At 37.5% G+C, this 21,391-nt stretch overlaps 1 protein-coding gene across 2 annotated transcripts; it reads right to left on the bottom strand.

The window, feature by feature from the left end:
* Positions 1–144: 144 nt before the first annotated feature.
* BCL10 (BCL10 immune signaling adaptor) lies at positions 145–19,975 on the bottom strand. Of its 2 annotated transcripts, none has more exons than XM_074221773.1 (3): positions 19,809–19,975; positions 7,145–7,433; positions 145–5,476 (listed from the first exon to the last, which is right to left on the bottom strand). In XM_074221773.1, the coding sequence occupies exons 1-3, from the start codon at positions 19,863–19,865 to the stop codon at positions 5,124–5,126; spliced, it is 699 nt and encodes a 232-aa protein (XP_074077874.1). In that variant the 5' UTR covers positions 19,866–19,975; the 3' UTR covers positions 145–5,123. The 2 variants fall into 2 exon arrangements, with proteins under 2 accessions (XP_074077874.1, XP_074077875.1); XM_074221774.1 differs by lacking the exon at positions 19,809–19,975 and adding an exon at positions 15,156–19,471.
* Between the last annotated feature and the right edge of the window lie 1,416 nt (positions 19,976–21,391).

The following is a 21,391-nucleotide window of genomic DNA, read 5'->3' as shown; positions in this document are numbered from 1 at the left end:
AGCCCTCATTCCTTCCTATTTGCGGTTTGTCATTTCATCGATTGGGACCCTAGGGTATTGGAGCCTGATCTCCTTGTATGCGTTGCGCGATGCTGTTCACCATGCTCTCCTCCACGCTTCCTCCAAAATTGTACTCTATTATAATTTTCAATTGCAATCGTAGACCACAATTTACTTTGGTCATTCACTATGAACTTTTGTTTCCAAAAGGAAATGTTTTATATTAGCAAGTTCATCTCCTTTTCTTCTGATATCTTAAGCTAGGCAAAAGGAATGCTGTATGGGTCATTTTCTTCAACAACTCCGTTCCATCAGTCTATCAGCATATGGTTTTACTCAGTTTCCCCATCACTCTATTTTGTCATTTTTGCCAGTCCAAGGTAGAACTCCAAAATTGATTTAATTTACACTTATCTAGGTATTTAATCTTTTCCCCCTTGTGGTTATTGAGCTTGAATTTCTTCCTTTGAAAACTGCTGTTATATCCTTTGACCATTTATCTCCTGGAGAATGGTTTAATCTTACAAATTTGACAGTTCTTTTGTGTATCATGAAAATGATAACTCTATTAAAAATGTTGCAAAAATGTCACCTACTTCCCCTTTTCTTATATCTGCTTTTGCAAAAACTTTAAAATTTTATATAATCAAAATGATCCACTTTATCATGTTCCTTTCACTTGGTTAGTCATCAACTATTTCCTTACCCAGACATGAGAGGTGACTTCTCCATGGCTCCCCTAATTTTTGGTATATTTTACATCTGTCATTCATTCATTTGGAGCTAAATCTTGGTTCCTAATTACCTCGCTAATTAAATAGAATCTTCTTAAGCTGGAAGCCATGTAGAAAAACTGACCTGGCACTCTATTTCTATGCTGATTTTACAGAAACTATCTAAATGATGAATTCAACAAGAACAGAATTATATGTATAAATACCATCAGGTATATATCACTTAGATGAAGTGAAATCTTATTCTCAGTTGCTTTTTTTTCCTAGTATTTAACTCCAACACCTGCTCTTGAGGTCCATTATTGGTCTGATGGAAGGTAATGAATGGCAAAACACACATCACTTGAAGGTAAAAAAAACTTTACAAAAGTATTTATTAAAAAACAATTACATTTTATACCAAGAAAAATTTTTTTCCAGACTTTAATCAAGAAATATTTGAGGAAACTGACATTCAGACTTGGTTAATGCAGGAAAGTAATTTTCACACTTATTGTATTTTGAAAAATATCCCCACTAGATCATGCTAATATTATATCTGTCTCCAACTCTATTACATTCAATGCCTTGTATGCTATTCATTTCATATTTCTGTTTTCTAGTTAAATTTTTATCTGATAAAAACTGCTAAAGAAAACACAAGATCAAAAACGTATTTAACTTTGGATAATCTTATTTGACTAACTAGGAAATGTAAGGCACTTCATAATGGAAATGGAAATAGCTACTTTACCTTTTCAGGAACAATAACTATCTTATTAAAAACTTAAAGATAATCTGCTAAAACTTTACTAAAAATGATTCCTTAAAAAAAAACAACATGATTCTCTTACTCTGCAAGTCAATCAAACTGAAACCAATGATTAGCTCTGCCCATGGTCCAGCCAAGGCACATTTCAGAAAAGATAGGTAAATCACAAGGAAAGGAAACAAACTCTCAGGGAATATCCTGTGGTCCATGTGAATTTGACAAACTACTAAACACTTCACATCAATAGTACTGTTTCAATGACCATTTAGCCATTTTTGTATGTTCTTCAGATACCCCCTTCAATCAGGAACATTCTACTTAACTGAGCTTTAACTTAAATACTAAAAATCATAGAGTTGAGACCTTTTTGAAAATCAATCTACAGAACTAAGTTTTTTAATCCAATTATACCTCACATCCAGGTCAGTACAAATGTATTATGAATATTTTGAAAATGTGGTACATACTTAGTTACTTAATTTCCAGATAACTCAGAAAAAATTAAACTAAGGTAGAGTCATTTTCCTTCAGTATTAAAGGTCACTATGTACTAGGTTAGTAGAAAAATATAATCAATTTCTATTTTATAAACTTAAATGAAAATATTTTTATGTAGTAACCACTTAAAATTTTAGTATTTACATGATCTGGTATAGATATAAATGATTTTTCAGAATACATATAAAAAATAAATTGAAATAGATTTCATTTAGAAGCATGTTGTTTTCTAACTTGTATTGCTCCCTCTGCTGGGGATGAAACACAGACCAGTTAGTTTTTGACACATTAGGAAAATATTTGGACTCATAACAGCGAGAAACCTAAATAATTTTGTTTATTCTTTCATATTTAGTTCATGCCCAAATTATTACTTCAAGTAATGATGAATGATGAAAATGTCTGTTCCCAGATCTCCCCAAGTCAAGGAAGCAGGTGAGAGCTTCAATATGAAGATTTCGCTAGAAACCATGATCACAGGTTCCCTTCTGTGGCTTTGAGAAGTTAGAGCCCTTTGTTTCCCGAGTACAATTTTTTATAAGTTTCCAGTCAATAATTTCTAGTTATAAATTTTTAATAGCAGCAAATCTGGTCAAGATTAAGGTGGAGAGAAGGTAATATCCAACACAAAAATTTCTTCAATACAATTTATTGCAAACATTAAATTTCTCTATCAGTGCAAACTCCTGCAGAGAATGAATGCCTACCAAAGTTTCTTTGTAATTCCCATAGCACCTAGTACAGTTCTGTTCACAAATCTATGTTATCCATGGTTTCTCATCAGTCAGGTTACAAAAACCCCTTTCATCCAGTACTATGGTAAAGATAATGTGAACAGATTGGGAGGGGAAATGTTTTGGTGGGGAGAATTTATTACTGTTTTCAACTCAAAGAGATCCTAAGACGCTGACATGTGCTGTTTAACCAGATAGGATGCAACACAGGAGAGCAGCTCACTCTACCCTTGTTAGGCTATTATCTCAACTGATCCTAAAATTTAGATAATGGTTAGTTTTTAATAATTTAAATTTAAGTATTCTATAGGTCCTAGAAATCATTTCAGTATTTTAAAGGACTCTTAAACTTGAATTATGATAGCAGAAATTTTTCTTACTATATTAATAATTTATAGTTAACAATCCCAAATAAATGTCTAAGAACAGAATTTATAAATGGAATATTCCAAAGTACCCAAATAAATTGTGACTTTGGATTTTCAGTTGTCTGTAAAACAACACATTTAAACGTGATTTTTGACCTGAAAAAAATTTATATTTTCATCCAGAAAAGTGTTGACTTTTTTTGTGTGTGGGGGGTAGATACCATTAATCAAAATTAATCAAAAGAATAGTTTATACCTAATAGGTAGAGAAGGGAAACAACATAGACTCTAAGGAGTAGAAGTAAAGCTGAAAACTTTTCAAAGACCATATATAAGGAGAAAAATATTGATTATTTAAGGAACTTAAAACAACTATTCTGTAAATCAGCTTTTCTCTTGTAATAAAATGTCTCAAGTGGTCATGGGTAATATGTGGACAAGTATAATTTAATCTTCAGAACTGTTCTAAAAACATTGTAACAGGTCTTTTTTTATGGCTGACAATTCATAATTATTTCCCAAAAGTACAAATATCACAAATACTTGAAAACAAATTAGGCTTAGTATACTGCTCTAAAAATGGAAACAACCATTTGGATTCTTAAAGGAAATTTAACTTTAAAAAAAAAACAACCCTACAATATTCTTTTGGCTATATTATACTATTAACAAATACTGTTTTTCATATCTCTTCCTGTAAGACTTCACCAATACTAGTAATCCCATGGTATCAAGCCCCTCTGATTGAGGTGGGTACCCAGACAGATCATCATCTCTTCATTTCCCACCAGGCTGCATTCCTTTGAGTCTCTATCATGCCCCAAGGCTTGTACAACACTTTTCCACCTTCTCCTTTCTTCTTTTGAGCTTCCTTTTGGGTCCTGGCTTACCCCATTAGATTGCAAGCTCTGTGAGAAGGCACTTTTTCATGTTTAAATGCCCAGTCCTTAGCATAGCACCTGGGCACATACTGACTGACCAAATAGTATTTTCCCCACCTGTCTACTGCAAACTTAACATGGCTAAGAAAGATCTTATATGTGGAATTGATAAGTAAACAATAAAAAAATTAATTACACAAGAGATAAAATGTGACATAAATGACTAATGGTGGTGACATCCCATTACAATAATTGACAAGACCACATGACAAGATGGTCAGCAAATGCCCCACTATCAAGCAATGTTGAATAAAACTTAATTCATAAGAAAATAATTTGTTCTAAGATTTTACCCACACTCCAGACAACAACCTGAAGAAGCTGAAAGTACAGAAACTAAAAATGCCTCCATGAAATATTAATGATTGGTGTGTTACAAAATAGTTTTCACTTAGGAATAATAAAGAATCTAAGAACATAAGAGTGTCTTGAGAAAGGCATTAAAAGTCAATGATGATAAGCAAATCTGATCAAATTGAGATATTGGCACATTAGGTTAGATCAGGAGGTAGAGTCATTATATACATTAAAGGAAGACTATGTCTTTGCAAACCATGTCCCTTGGGCAAAAGCAATGCTGGTGCTGGTTAGCAGGAGTTTTACTGGCCAGCATCAGGTTCAATGATAGAAGAAAGCCAACTTCTGAACTCTCAAAATTCTACTGAGAGAAGTTTAATAGTTGGTGAGAACTATTACATTCAGCCCTGACCACTTCCAGCACACATCCCAAGATAAAACATTGTCTTAGTACAGCAAATCCAACCTAGCTGATCACATTATGAAGAAACTGTGTCCAGTTGCAAAAATTAGACTGCAATCATACCAAAAGAAAAAAAAAACCAAAAACCCAAAACCCCACACCCAAACCATCACCAACTAAAACTCTTACAGTGAAAAAAATAAACAGTATACATAATCAAAATATGCTTTGTATTTAATTCCCTAAAAATGCATTAACACTCTATTTACACAGCATGATAAAAATACTAAAAATGCTACAGTAGGTTGTTAGTAAGCATTTACAATAACTGTTCTCTTAAAATTTTATAAACTTTTCAAATATTTCTGAAATAAATTTTTAAAGAAGTGGTAAACTGTCATTGTTGGCAAAAAGAACGTGATCTTAAGGGAAGAAACGTATCACTGGAGTTTCCTTCTTCTTCTGGCTGGGGTTCGAGTGGAAGAGGAGGTGCCCCGGGGTCTCCAGGTCCGGGCAGGGGAGTTGAGGATAAGAGGCTATTTTCGTTTCTTCCTACCTCTACAATAGGTAAATTCAACGAAGTACTGCTAGAATAAAAGGAGGCTGTGCTGGTCTCTCCCGTTGGATGGAAAACAACCGTGGCATCTCCATCTTTCAATTTGTCAGAGAAACTGCACACATTAGAATCTAATCTAGATAGGCTATTTATTGCTCCAGGTGGAGGAGGCATATAACTATTATGGTGCAATCCTAAAATAAAACCACAGAAGATGATCAATAAACTGGTTAGTAAACCTTTTAATCAGTCAGTCAATTCAACAAACATTTAATCAAATAAATGTTATTACACTGCTAATTACTGTAACTTAATTCCAGAGACCCAATATTGTAGGAAAAAAGCCTAACATATAGAAGTCCTCTGAAACTTGACTTAAGTGTTATTACTTAAGGAAATCTGCTCAGAAATGAAGATAAATGGGGGCAGCTACATGGCGCAATGGACAGAGAACCGGCCCTGGAGTCAGGAGTACCTGAGTTCAAATCTGGCCTCAGACACTTAATAATTACCTAGCTGTGTGGCCTTGGGCAAGCCACTTAACTCCCCCTGCCCCCCAAAGAAGATAAATGTCTTTCAAATTTCTTCATAAAAGAAGTAGTTTTCAGAGCTATTACAAAGTCACAAGAGTTAAAGCACAAAAGCATAAGTGCCCAAATAAAAGGAAAAGAAACAGAATGTGTTTAATGTAAGTCATTTCAAATAATGTGTATCAGGGCTAAAGTTTATGAACTGAATAATATCCATTTGTGATGAGCAAAAAATAAGGTTTTTTAATTTAATTTATTTATTTAATCTTGTGTTTATTTAACTAATAGTTTTATACCTCTAGGGAAGTGGAAAGGGAAAATTCTTATTGAAGTCAAAGGATAAAACAATTAACCTGGCTCAGTAAATATCCAATGTTGATTGATGCACTAGCACATTATAATCTATTGATTTGCAGGCTGGTACACTGATCCAGGTTATTTCCTGTGAGTTTTTTTATCTTGAAGCTCAGGCAAAATAAGGATGGTTTAGTTGCAGGGATTCACCTTGAGTTTATGAACTATTTTCTCCTTAAAATCATTTTTAATAATAATGTGTGTGTGTGTATAAAGTTGGTTTCCTTTGTAATCATATTTTTATATGCATTTTAATTTTTGCAAGCATTGGGGTTAAGTGACTTGCCCAAGATCATATAGGTCATTATTAAATGTCTGAGTGTAGATCTAAACTCAGATCCTCCTGACTCGTATTATATCCACTGCACCATCTGGTTGCCCTCCTTATATGCATTTTTAAACAGTAAGTATTATGTGAAGGATTCCATAGCTACAGATATGAGGCACAACAAAGTGGTGGTGGACAGAAGGCCTGCCCAGGACCCAGGAAGCTCTGACACATCCTAGGGAGTCGAGGTGGGGCTGCATTGGCAGAGTCCCAGCAAAATCTGCTGACCCATTAAGCAAACTAATATCCCATTTAGCTAGCTGTATTTCAGGGGGAACTGTAGTTCCACAATAGAGGCATCAGAAATCCTCTTCCTTAGAATAAGCTCCATGCCTTTGGGAAGTCACTCAACAAATCTTGTTCTGTTTCTTCATTTTAAAATAGGTCTAATAATGCATAGTTCATTTTCTATCAATCTGGAAGGGAGTGATGTTGAACTAAATTCACACATATCAGCTTTGATTAAAGAGACAATCCCAGTATCTTTCTATTTTGTCAACTTAATACAATTTTCTAAAGCAGAAAAGGCAATCCTAGTGTAATCCTTCAGTAAAAAACTTCGGGGGGGGGGAATTAACTAGTGAGTGAATTGCTTTATTTTTCCCCTTTTCTGTTTAAATTGTCACCCTGGTATGTACATATCCCCTTACCTTTCAGATACTCAAGTTTGACGATCTTTAGCTTCTGCACTTCATCTGTGATCTTCTCTATAAGGAAGCTCTGTGTTTTCTCTCGTCGAATAGATTCCACCAGAGTGTCAAGTCCCTTAGGGTTTTCCTGTAAATAGTCCAACAGCTTACCAGCTCTTTTTTTACTCGAAGTTCTACAAGAAATTTCTTCAGTGTCCTCTCTAGTGAGTATTTTCTTTGCCCGTAGGTGATCAAAATGTCTCTCAGCTATAATTTTTTCACATAAATACACCCTCAGATTTTCTAAAGCCTAAAAGATATAAAACATATTTTAAGGTTATCTTAAATGGAAAACATTTTATGATTCAGTTGACTGTCAGGCTCTATGAAAAACTAGGGAAACTTACAGTCTTTTGATGAGAAACATGAAATACCTACAGACACACAAGATATCTACCTACCTACCTGTCTCTAGATATGGGAAACAACCTGACAACCTCAAAGGCAGGCATGGGATTGAGGATAAGAACACATCACAAACCCGACCAGAAATATAAATTACGTAGAAGACAGAGTCAATTATAGTAAATAAAATTGGTTTGCCTGATAATTTATCTGTAGGAAATCTAAAAATGCCTCTTGCTTCAATGAATGATACTTATGGTTACTTCTGTATTAAAAATACTTTAGAATTAGAGGTCTGGAAGTACCTTCTGAATTCAGGAAAAATTACACCTCTATTAACTAATGTTTTTCCATTCTCTCATCATGGAGGATAACAGAAAATGGTCAAACTACTCTGTGTACCAATGTAATGGTAAAAACTGGAAAAAAAACTGGAAAAAAAATCCAGTTTAGCTAAAATGTGAGCGTTTGGAAAAGATATTTCTAAGGTTCTTTCCATCTCTTAGGTGCTATATACTTATGTGCAGGGCAGTGGAGTTAGATTGAGCAAATGGCATAGTTTTATAAAGGGTTACATCTAGTTGGAGAAATAAATAACAATTCAAAATCTAATGCAAAAGTATAGAAAGAGAGTCATTACTCAGTAGGATAATTGGTTAAAGGACATGGACAATTTTCCAAAGAACTGAACATTCAAATTAAAGATTGCAAGACATGATAGAAGAAATGAAAATAAAAGCAACTCTAGGTTTTCCCTCACACCTGGCAAGCTGGCAAAGATGGGCAAAAGATGGGAATAATTAATGTTGGAAGAATTACGGTACACTAATATTCTGTTGATGGCTATGGTTTGATTCAACCATTCTAGAAAGTGAACTGGAAGGAGCAGTTAGTGCAGTGGAAAGAATGTCAGCCCTGGAGGTAGGAGGACCCGAGTTCAAATCCAGTCTCAGACATTTAATACTTATTTAGCTGAGTGACCTAGGGCAAGTCCCTCAACCCCATAGCTTTGCAAAAGCCAAAAACAAGAACAAAAAACCCCTCCAAACAAATGGAAAGTGAACTGAAATAATGTTAACCAAGTGATCGAAATGTCTACTATAGTATTTGACTCTAATGTTCCACAGACATATATATCCAAGGAGGTCAATGATTAAAAGGTCACAAAAACATCAAAATATTTGTAACTTTTCAGAGTACCAAAGAATTAGAAAAAGTCGATACCTATTGATCAAGCTATAGCTAAACAAAATGTGGCACACGAATGCAACAGAATATGTGCTGTAATAAATGAATATAAAAAACAGAGAAACGAGGGAACACTTATATTAAGTGATGCAAAGTAAAGAAAGTAGAACCAGAAAATAATATACATAATAATCAAAACAAAGTGTATGGAAAGCACAAGGAAACAACTGAAACTAGCACTATGTAATTATAATGATGAATGGTTACTTTTGCTGAACTGCTTTTCACCTCGTTTTATTCCTCTTTGTTATAAAGGTTGATCATAGGGAAGGTAGTAAAAAAGAATACACTTAGAAATGAAAGTGATAGTGATGAATGAGATCTACAGAGAAGGAATGCTGACAAATGGGCAGGAAAGTGTGGGCCATAGAAAAACATAACAGGATATAAGCCACAAAGGGATGAGTTTGTGTGTGTGGGGGGGGGTTCTTTAAGTCAGCATGAAGAATATGAGGCAACTGAAGTCACTGTAAAGTTTTTTGAATAAGGAAAAAACAAAAGTAAGAAATAATAAAGTGTTACTAGATATTTCTTCTAGTAATGGATATGGGTTTACATTGATCACCTACCCTGGAGTTAGGAGGACCTGAATTCAAATGCGGCCTCAGACACTTAACAATTCACTAGCTGTGTGACCTTGGACAAGTCCCTTAACCACATTGCCTTGCAAAAACTAAACACAGAGTGTACAGGTGGCCAACTGTATACATTAAAAAAATGGTATTGGGCTAGGATTTTACATTTTGAAGACCAATACTTTATGTTTACAAACATTCTAAAAATGGTCTAATTCATAGTTCTAATTCATTGCTGAACCTATTTTGATTGTAATACATTTTATAAGGACTTTCATAAAGATGGCAGACATAGAAAGAATAGGACAAATGTGAGAGATATTTAACAGACAGAATTGTCTGAAAAGGATGTGCTGAACTGAAGAAACTGAATCCTAGCAATCTTGACATTGTGGATATAAATGAAAGCCAAAAACAAAAAGGAGAGACAGTATAGAAAGGCAAATAAATGAAGTAGTACCAAGTAACATCACCAAAAAAACCCAAACACACTTCTCACCTCTCCCTGCATTTCACCCCCCCCCCCACATGATTCTATTTTAGCAAACAAAAAACAACTCATTGTGGGGGCAGCATAGTGGATACAGCATCGGCCTTGGAGTCAGGAGTACCTGAGTTCAAATCCGGACTCAGACACTTAATAATTACCTAGATGTGTGGCCTTGGGCAAGCCACTTAACCCCATTGCCTTGCAAAAACCTAAAAACAAAAAAAAAAACCCAACTCATTACTGAGTCATTACTGGAAGTCATTACTGAATCATCTCTGTACTGTCAAGACTGTCTTGTTAGGACAAATATCTAAATTGTTACAAAACCCTAAGACTAAAAATAAGAAGTTAATATATATTCAATTAAAACTCCAAAGTACTATATTTAAAACAGAGTGACAACTGATGGATAGTACTCGTGCTCTACAGAAATACCTGAATGATAATGGAAGGAACATGCTCCTGATAAAGATATGGGAGATCACAGACCAGTTGAATTGGGACAAATAGGCATGGAGAGGTTGTAATCTGTATGAGGAGAATTAGCATCACAATTCATGAGATCTTAAATAAGAATATGATATAGAGGCCATGGAGCTGGGTATATATCATACTGGGCTTGAAGCCTAGAAATCTGGGCTCAAATCCTAACTCTAACATTTATTATTATAATTAATTATTGCCTGACTCCAATAAGTCATTTAACCTACTGATGGAATCCTATCTCCTTTGAGTATTTTTATTAGTATGATATATAATTGGTCACTTCTTTTAAAGAGAGGGGAAAAAAGGAAAGATATTCAGATCAATTTGAATTTTTTTATTGTATTTTGAATTTTACAACCCCCCCCAAGAAGGCAGTGTGATAGTCTTTACATTGTTTCCATGCTATACATTGATCAAAATTGTGTTGAGAGAGAAATCATATCCTTAAGGAAAAAAATGTAAGAGATAGCAAAATTATATAAGATACCTTTTTAAAAAAAATTTAAATTAAAGGTAATAGTCTTTGTTTAAACTCCACAATTCTTTCTTTGGATATAGAATGTCATTCTCCATCGCCGATACCCTAAAATTGTCCCTGATTGTTGCACTGATGAAATGAGCAAGTCCATTAAGGTTGATCAGATCAATTTTTTTGTGACAATTTTTTCATTATAAATGAACTTCCTTTTTTTTTAAGTTCATCAAATGGGGTTAAGTGACTTGCCCAAAGTCACACAGCTAGGTGATTATTAAGTGTCTGAGTCTGGATTTGAACTCAGGTCCTCCCGACTCCAGGGTTGATATTCTATCACTGTACCAGCTAGCCTCCCCGAAAGGAATACTTTTCAAAGCACTATGTGTAACTTTGGAATAAAACAGTGATGATACTAAAGAAAATGAATTATTATAGCTAGGAGTCTTTCATAATTATTATTAAGAAATTACTCAAAAAAAGATAAATTTAACAATCTGAAAAAGGATCAAATGAAAAACTTGTTTGAAGCAAGAATGTTAAGTTCAAGTGGAATTAATTTGTCCATTGTTTATCTTTTATCAAAATATTATAAAATTAGAACCTACTTTGAAAATTTAACAATTGAGTCACAATACCACATAAGAATATTTCTCCACACTACAACAATCAGGAAAAGGAACACTAGATGCCTGGAGAAATATTAGTAAAATTTAAAAAGTTCTGGGTCCCTACATCTTTTTAATGAAAAGGAAAACATTTTAGGTTTCTCTTTTTACTTCAATAGTAGTCAGAGTATCCTTTCCAATTTTAGTTTTATCTAAATACACCTTTAATAAGCATGTTTATTCCTCCTTCACAATAACTTTCTATTCACCAGTTGATATATCTCTAGTTTTCTCAACTATTATATGCTTCATCATTCTGGTCACTATCCTCTGAATTCACTTTAAATTTAAATCATATTCTATCCATTGTTCAAACACTATAAAAAATAGGGTAAATGTACTTTCCATCATCTAGACATTAGATTCTTGGCATATTTTATTCATTCCCTCTGTGTCCAGAGAACTTTCAAATCTAGATCATTATCAGTCTTAACAACTCTGGACTACTTTAGAAATGTCTGCGGCACATTTCTACCTGTCTGACCTGAAGACAATTCAAACTCACTAAGTTCTAAAATGAATTCATTGTCAAAGGCTTACACCTAGTTATTAAGAAGGATGATTCAGATTTAAGTTTTACCTAGACTAGGTACCACCTATCCTGTCTACCTGCCTACTGAACTGTCAATATAATTGGCTAAAGGGAGTCACATAATACAGCTTCTTGATTTTGATAGCCACCTTTAACTAAAATCAAAGAAAACATAGGACAGGATCCTCAAATCCTGTCACCAAATTCTCAGTTTCTTTAGATAATATTAGCATGCGACAAAATTCATCGGAGCAACAAAAAGGCAAGAAGAGCAAGAGAACTAATGCCCCTGGGATTAGAAGTCACTATTTGACAAAAATTGCAGGGAAAACTGGAAAATAGTATAGCAAAAACTAGGCATAGATTCACATCTCATATCCTATACCAAAATAAGGTTAAAATGGGTACAGGATTTAGACATAAAGAGTGATACCATAGATAAATTAATAGACCAAAAAAATAATCTTTCTGATCTATGAAAAGGGGATAAATTTATGACCAAACAAGAATTAGAGCCCATTATAAACTGCAAAATGAATAATTCTGACTATATTATGTTTTTTTTTTTTGTTTTTTAGATTTTAAGGCAATGGGGTTAAGTGGCTTGCCCAAGGCCACACAGCTAGGTAATTATTAAGTGTCTGAGGTCGGATTTGAACCCAGGTACTCCTGACTCTAAGGCTGATGCTCTATCCAGTACGCCACCTAGCTGCCCCCAACTATATTAAATAGTTTTTGCACTAATAAAAATCAATGCTGCCAAAATTAGAAGGAAAGCAGAAAGCTGGGAAACAATCTTTACAGCCAGAAGTTCTGATAAAGGTCTCATTTCTAAAATATAGGGAGAATTGCATCAAATTTATAAGATCACAAGTCATTCCCCAATTGCTAAATGGTCAAAGGATATGAACAGTTTTCAAATGAAGAAATTAAAGCTATATATAATCATATGAAAAAATGGTCCAACTCACTACTGATTTAGAGAAATGCAAATTAAAACAACAATGAGGTATCATCTCACTCCTATTAAATTAGCCGAGATGAGATCAATGTTGAAGAAACTGTAGGAAGATTGGGACACTTATGCATTACTAGTGGAATTGTGATGGATCCAACCTTTCTGGAGAGCAATATGGAATAAAACTTTTCATTCCCTCTGACCCAGAAATTCCAATTCTAAACCTATATACAGAAGAAATTATAAAAAAATGGGAAAAATACTACATGTTTCAAAATAGTCATAGCAGCTCTTTTTGCACTGGCAAAGAATTGGAAATTGAGGGAATGCCCATCATATGAATACTATGGAATAAGAAACCATAAAAAAGTCAGACCCTACAGAGGCATGGAATGACTTATGGGATTTGATGCTGAATGAAGGGACTAGAGAATATAGAGAACAATGTACATATCAACAATAACATTATGAGACGAACAACCTTGATGAAAGCAGCTCCTAGAAGCAGTCCAGAGAGCTGTATTTGAATGGTTATGGAGAATGTTATCCCCAACCAGAGGAAGAAAACCAAAACAAAACACACAGAAAAAACCAAAACAAAACAACCCTTCTGAATATGATGAACACTTTAAAAATTATCTCTTATGTATCTCTTTCCCTTAATCCTAATTCCTCATGACAAAAGTTACCAATTTGTAAACAAGACAAAATATGTTGGTAAAATGCTAGCCTGACTGTTCCCTGGGGAGGGGAGGGTGGAGGGAAATTTTGTAACTTGGAAATAGGTGTGTACATATGGATGAAAATAAATTTTTAAAAAAAGATAATATTACCATACTATCTCCACATCTTTTATAAATCTTTCCCATCTTTCCGCTCACACAGCCTCTATCCTTGTTAGTCCATTCTTCTATCTTGCCTGAACTACTATAACAGATTTCTAATGGGCACCCCTGTTCCCAGACTCTTGTCTCTAACCCATCTTCCACAAAGCAGACAAATTAGTATTCTCAGAAAATACATACTATGTCTCTGCCCTATACAAAAATCTTCAATGAATCCTTATTGCATTTAGGATGAAACACAACCTTTTCAGGGTGATATTTTACGAGTTCTTCACAATCTGGCATCCATCTCTTTCCAGACTGCTCTTATGTTCCCATACCTCCCACTCTTACTGCATTATCATTAAACTGGGTTACTAACTATTCCTCAGATTCAGCACTAGTTACTACTTTCTGGAATCATCCTCTCCTCAAAACACCCTCCACCTCTTGGACTCTCAAACTTCTTCCAAGGATTGACACTGCCTTTTCTATTCCTTCTAGTTGTCAATGATCTTTGCCTCCTAAAATTACTTTGTATACATGTTATATTCTTCATGTAGGATATAAGTTCCTTGAGGGCAACTGTTTAGATTTGTTTTGGCCTTTGTAATCTTAGAACATACTCTTCCAAAGATGCTTCAGAAATGTTTGCTGAATTGAATCCCCTCACTTCATAACTTCCTTCTATGTCTAAATCAATTCTATATATTCTGATGATTCTACTTGATCAAATATCTCTCACCTTTTTCACTCTCGTCAGTCATACTCTTGTATAGGCTCTTATAAAGAGAGTTGTGGTCTGTCCTTGTTCACAAAGAGGACCAAGACATTGGAGAGGTGAAGTCATGACACAAAAGTGAACTGGATTTAAGTGAAGGAGCACTATGCAAAGGCAATAGCCTCACTTTCTCCTCTGGATCCACCTGGGTCCAGTGGCAAGCTACAGATCAGGTTGACTGGAGATGACCCTGGATACAGTGAGAGAACTTAGCCTTTATGAACTAAGGTCTTTCCCAGGTCTTAGTTTGTCGAAGGCAAAGTCCACTCAGTGATTAAGGATAGGTAAGAAATGAGGCAAGGAAGGAATGTAGAATTCTGTAAGAGATGCAAGCAGGTAAAAAAAATTTCCATCACAAGTACCCAGACTCAGCATTCACTTACTAAGAGAACAAACACCCAACAGGAAACACCAAACAGAGAAAAGCAAGAGGGAAGAAAGGCTTGACACCATTAAAAAAAAATTGTTAATCACTGACCTATCTCCCTTCCTTGGAGATGCTTTTATGATTACTGACATATAGCAGTTCTGTCAAAGCTAATCACAGGCTCTGGTCAATTCTCTTATCTTTTCTGACGCTTTGTATTACATACCATAGGGGATCTGCAACCCTGGCTTCTCTGCCCATTACTTCTCCTTGGTTTGTGAACAGAACTAATTGACTTCTATGCTTCAGCCAGTATTGTTATATATTAACAAAATATACTAAGGAGGCTTCAGACTGAAGTTTTATCTAGGCTAGGTACCATCTACCCTGTCTGCCTGCCCACTGGACTGTCAACACAATTGGCTAAAGGGAGTCACATAATGTCGCTTCGTGATTTTGATAGCTATTTTTAACTAAAATCAAAGAGAACATAGACATTTTGGGGGATGGGGTGAACTAGTTTGGAAATATTCAGCAAATGCTTTTCACAATGAAGTTGAATTTCTTCTCCTGCAGGCCTAGAAGGCTTTTAGAACTATTATTAAGGAACAATGGCAGAACACATTATATAATATCTACATTAAGGTTCCAAAATGAAAGAATGTACTTTCAGGGAAGGACTAAAATAATGCCTTTGAAGAGCAAGGATTATATTGTCTGAGAAGGAAAGGATGGATTTAGCAAAAGGCTTCAAATAAATCTGGACTCTTTTTACAGTGGTCTAGGTGCAGAAGTCAATTTCCATTTCTAATAAGGCCAGAACAAGATCATCAATTTATGCTCTTAGGTTAATTTATCATGGCAGAGGGGTTGAAGGAGGAAGGGCAGCCATCAGTAACAGAACCAAAATTCCTCCTTCAGTAATGTATTTTTGAAGATCTTTTTTCCCCCAGAAAAGATTTAATGCACTCCAATCCAGGGTACCTAATAGGCAATTATGAATGACCAAGGCAAGTGATAAGGTGACTGGGGAAATATGGACCAGCCCAGGTGCTCTCTTGTTGACACCTGGCCATAGGGGCTAAATTGGGAATAAAATATTCACAATCAGACTAGCATCTGAGTAGATAGTCAAAAGGTTCTTTAACAAAACTTGGTTGCTGTAGGTAGCCACTACTGGGAACATTTCAGTGTAACTAAGAGGCTTTTGGCTAGCATAACTTCTCTAGGTGCCCCCTAAACTCTCTGAACAATATTCATTTTCTCACCACTCTTTGTTCTGTTTTGTTTCATAACATTTTAGACAGAAAACTTATTTTCTTGATTAGGAAAAAGAAAGGATAGCATTCTGAGTGGCATCATAGTTAAGGCAGAGTAGAAAATGTCATCCTTTCTGGACTCATGAGATTTAGAGCAGAGGGAATAATTCTGCTCAAATACATAACACATGAAGAAAAGATATATGAAAAAATGTAAAAATAAACATGGCAAGACTCTTTGGAATGGCAGGAATCTGCCCTTGAGGATGTGTCTACATTAGCTTGAGAAGGTGTTAGGCTTTCATTACCGTTTTCAAAAATTTTTTTAAGAAAGATTCATTTTGGGGTGGCTAGGTAGCACAGTGGATAGAGCACTGGCTCTGGAGTCAGGAGTACCTGAGCTCAAATCCGGCCTCAAGCAAGCCACTTAACCCTATTGCCTTGCAAAAACCTAAAAAGATTGATTTATTTTAAATTTTACAATTTTTTTCCCCAAATCTTGCTTCCTTTCCCCCCACCCCCTACAGAAGGCACTCTGTTAGTCTTCACATTGTTTCCATGGTATGCATTGATCTAAGTTGCATGGGATGAGACAGAAATCATATCCAGTTTTCAAAATGTTTAATAATCTTTTTGACCTCTCTGTTTAGATTTCACAGTACTTGGTACCAAATGTTAAGCATTTCAATTTAGTAAAATGATATGGAAGTGTTGGGGACACAATAAAAAAGAAAATATGGCAGAAAGCTATATCTTATTTAAAATATAGTTTACTAAATTTACTACTAGGTTCTGTTTTATTTAATGATATACTAATTATCCACTGCTCATTAAGTATTTTTTTTTAGTAAAAAACATTTAATTGGCAGTTTTAAGTCAAAAATCCTACTTGCCACTAGATAGTAAACATTTTTTCACAATGTTAGGACTCACAATTTTTTTTGAAATACCTATGTGGGGGTTGTATTTTAATATCACATTTTCACTGTCTTGAAATTTGTTTCCACAGAAGGAATTCAACTGCTGTATTTATCTCAAATTGAAAGTTTTTCAAAGAAAGTCCCAAGTTGCAGCAAGGTTATAAAAAATCTGATTTCAGTACTAAAAATTTCTCAATTCAATATGAAAAGAATTATTTTATGGTTTGTTAAAGAGTTGGAGTTCAAGGCTGCAAAGCATGTGACTATGGTGGCCCTGACAGAAACAGGGAAGTTAGCAGCAAGAGGGGCCGGAAAAGGTAATGAGCTCTGTTTTGGACATATTTAATTTTAGATGACTAGAAAATACAAAGTTCAAAATGTCTAATAGCCACTTGGTTAAGTAGGAGTGGAATTCAAAAGAGGGAGGAGGGCTAGATAAACAAATCTGTGAGGCATTTTGAGAGATGACAAGTGAACTCAAGGGGACTAATGAGGACACTCAATGAAAGAAAATGTAGAGAAGGAGGAAAAAACCTGTTCAAAGCCTTGTGAGAAAACCTACAGTAAGGACACAGTGAAACAAGGAAGGTGATCCAGCAAAGAAGACTGAACAGATATCAGACAGGAAGAACCACCAAGAGAAGGCAATGTCAGGAGAATTCAGAAAGGAGTGTATCCTAAAAGAGACTTTTAAGTCCTGGTATAAATGACTGACTAAAAAAAATTATGAAACAATATTAACTTATTTTAAAAAGAACAAAATCAAAATATGTATCATTTGGTCCCATGTTCCAATTATCTATACATATATTTCATCTCCCTGATTCAGTTATAAATTCTTTGAGGTCCAGTCATCTGTTCACCCATGCATCCCCCAAATAATTGCTGAATAAAGAGTTGGGAATGACTTACATTTGTTAAAATAATTCAGCTTTAAAAAAATGTTATTTGTAACATATAGAACACTATATCCTAATTATTCAGTTTTGGCTGCCATCTAGAGTCAAGGACAACAGGGAATTATGCCAGGAGAGGAAGGGTCCAAGAGATAATCACATTCAAAATTGATTTTATGAAAAATTTTGTTTTTTTTTAGTTTGTTTTGCAAGGCAATGGGGTTAAGTGGCTTGCCCAAGGCCACACAGCTAGCTAATTATTAAGTGTCTTGAGACTAGATTTGAACTCAGGTACTCCTGACTCCAGGGCTGGTGCTCTATCTACTGTGCCACCTAGCCACTCCCATTTTATGAAAATTTAAAAAGAGAACATATATTCATTTAATATCTTGTATTGGTTAGTTCTATACCTACTTTATCTCAGCTTGTAAATTGTGAGCCTCTGGGCTTTTAATCATCTTTTGTACTCCCCACTGTACCTGGCAGACACTTTTGTACAAAAATAGCCACATATTCAAGTTTCTGAACTAATCGGTGGATTTATCTTCCTGTTACAATATGAGTCCAAAGAGAGAAGGAAAGAGTTGTGGGGAAAGGGAGAGTAAAGAGACTGTACTAGATGAACTCTAATGTCCTCTGTAACTAGTAATCTGTGATACAAAGACACCTACAAATACTAATATGCTTCATTTCCTCCAAAAGGGACAGGTAATTGTTATTTTTATAGTGAGTCAAAAGCACTGAATCATACTCCGGTCTTTAGACAAAGTAGTTTAATCTTGAAAGACGACACTAACCTTTGTTCATTTTCCCTAGGATCACTGGCATATCTGTTCAAAGAAAGCCAAGTGTAAGGGAAAATTAAACAAAATCTAGTTCTGAATTTGTCACTAACCAGTTCTGGGACCTTGATCAAGGCGACACCTCTAATCCGTCAAACTGAAAAACATTTCAGTAAACACTTAAGTCCCTTCTTTTGGTTTAGGACATCTGATCTAAGCTATACGGCTAAAACACAGAAGCTCCCATTTAGTTCCAGAATTTGATGGATTCAATATACAAATACTATAATACGGGACCAGTAAGTGAGAATGCTGGCTGCTAACCTTTTTTCATATTTAAACAATGAGATGCAACATGATGGATAATGATTACTCATGCTTAAACACCTAAAAGAACGATCACTCGCAGGAAAGACAAAGGAAAAATGTCAACACGAACCCGACAAAAGATATTTCATTTACGCTCCAGTACAGTATGTACCAAGGAGAGGCCAGCTTGTCTACAGAAGCCAAATCATTCTACAGTTGTTTTTGAGGCAGTTTCTATGGATTTAACGGGCTAGAAAGATCAAAAGGTCTCATTTAAATGAGTAGGAGTTTTCAAGGTAGGGGAATCCCTCCAGCAGCCGGCTAGTCCCCGGGGACTGAGGCCTTTCCACCTCTGGGAGGCAGCAGGGCTTTGGCATCTTCCATCGCGGGCCTTCCAACAAGCGCTGCAGCCGCTCGCCGGGCTCCGGCGGCCTTCGGAGCTTTGAGGCTGCCCTGGCCCGGCAGCGGGCGACGCGACTGGAGGCGGCGCAGCGGAGGGGCACCGGCTCGGGGTCGGGGGCTCGGCCGGGTCACCGCAGCCCGCCTGCCCGCTCCGGGCCGCCTCCAGCCGTCCGGCCCCGGAGGACGCGCCTTCCTGGTCCCGCGCCGCCGCTGCACAGCCGGGGACGCCGAGGCAGGCGGCAGCGGCGGGCCCAGCTCGGGCCCCTCCCGGGGCTCCCCCGGCGCCCGCCCCGCCCGGCCCCCGCACTCACGTCCTTCTTCACTTCGGCCATGTCCTCCTCCGTCAGCGCCGGGGCGGCGGGCTCCATGGCGGAGCTTCGCGGCGCCCCCTCCCCGGCGCCCTAAGGGGTCAAGGGAGAAGCCAGAGCGGAGGGCTCGACGGCCCGGGGCGCAGCAGCCGCTTCCGCTTCCGGTCCGCGGCTCTACCGGGAGGCCGCGGCTGCGACCGGACGAGCCCGGGGCGAAACTCCCGCCCCAGACCGAGCTTCCGAAGGCGATTGGACGGCGCGGCCGTCCATCCGACTCGGACGCGGTGAGAAGCCACACCCCTTACAGGCAGATCACACCTCTTGCTTCCGGCGCCGCGCTCAAGCCGCGCCCCTTCCTTAGTTCCTTATCTCCAATCCCCTTCGACGTGAGCCACACCCCTAGAGGACCCGGCTGCCCCTTCGGAGAGACGGCTTTCGTCCTGCGCATGCTCACTTTCCGCCAGACGCAAAACCAGGGTGTCCGGATACAAGCCACGCCCCTCTCCCATTACGGCCCGCCCGGGTGGCCAGCCACGCCCCCTTCCAAGACCTCCCCTCCCGGAAGACGAGCCACGCCCCTTCCTGAAGACTTTCCCAGTATTCCTCAACCCCGCCTCCTTCCGGGTGACTCACAGGCACTCACTCCGAGGCAGAGGAAGCCGCCCTCAAGCCACGCCCCCCCGCGGAGCACAGGCCACACCCCTCCGGAAGTCCCTCCTCTCCTCACCCCCCGCGAATCCTGACCACGCCCCCTAAGGAGGACCGCGTGACTTAGACCGCGTGACTCAGACCACCTTGCCTTTCCATTATCGGCTCCAAAGTTTGAGTCCTAAGTTCCCAGTTTTATCTCTTTTGTGTTTGTGCGTGTGTGTGTGTCTGTGTATGTCTGTGTGTCTCTGTGTGTGTATGTCTATGTGTCTCTATGTATGTGTCTGTGTAAGTGTGTGTATGTGTGTGTCTGTGTCTCTGTGTGTAAGTGTGTGTATGTGTGTAAGTGTGTATGTGTCTCTGTGTGTAAGTGTGTGTGCCTGTCTGTGTGTGTAAGTGTGTATGTCTGTGTGTATGTGTGTGTCTCTGTGTGTAAGTGTGTGTGTGCCTGTCTGTGTGTGTGTGTATGTCTGTGTATGTGTGTGTGTGTTTCCATGACCCCTGACCCCTCCACATGGAACTTTCTCTCCTTACAGATCCCCGGGACCCTCATCCGTGAGGGCCCCAGGGCTGCAGGGCGCCCCTCCCTCTGGGACACCTGCCTCCCCTCCGTTGCTTGCCCAGGTCCTCCGCAGCTCCCCAGGATGCCCGCCCAGGGCCGGGCCTGCAGCTGTGGTTGTGCCAGGTAGCCCAAGTGCAGCAGTGAGCAGGAGCGCCCCGACCTCCTGCAGCCCCAATCTTCCTGAAGGAAGCCTACAGAAAGTCATTTTTCCATGAACAAACAAAATAGAGTTTATAATTTTTCTTTTTCACTAGAGGGCGATCTGCTCAAGCTTATTAAGCTCTAACACACTAATTAAAATCACATTTTTTTCTTTGGTTTACGTTCTTGGTTGAATGAAGAAAAATTCAAAGGAAGCTAACTATTGGAATGCTTC

Source organism: Macrotis lagotis, chromosome 2 (assembly GCF_037893015.1).
Source record: "Macrotis lagotis isolate mMagLag1 chromosome 2, bilby.v1.9.chrom.fasta, whole genome shotgun sequence".
NCBI lineage: Eukaryota > Metazoa > Chordata > Mammalia > Peramelemorphia > Peramelidae > Macrotis > Macrotis lagotis.
Note: the sequence above shows the minus strand (reverse complement) of the source record. Positions and strands in the feature narration are given on the sequence as shown.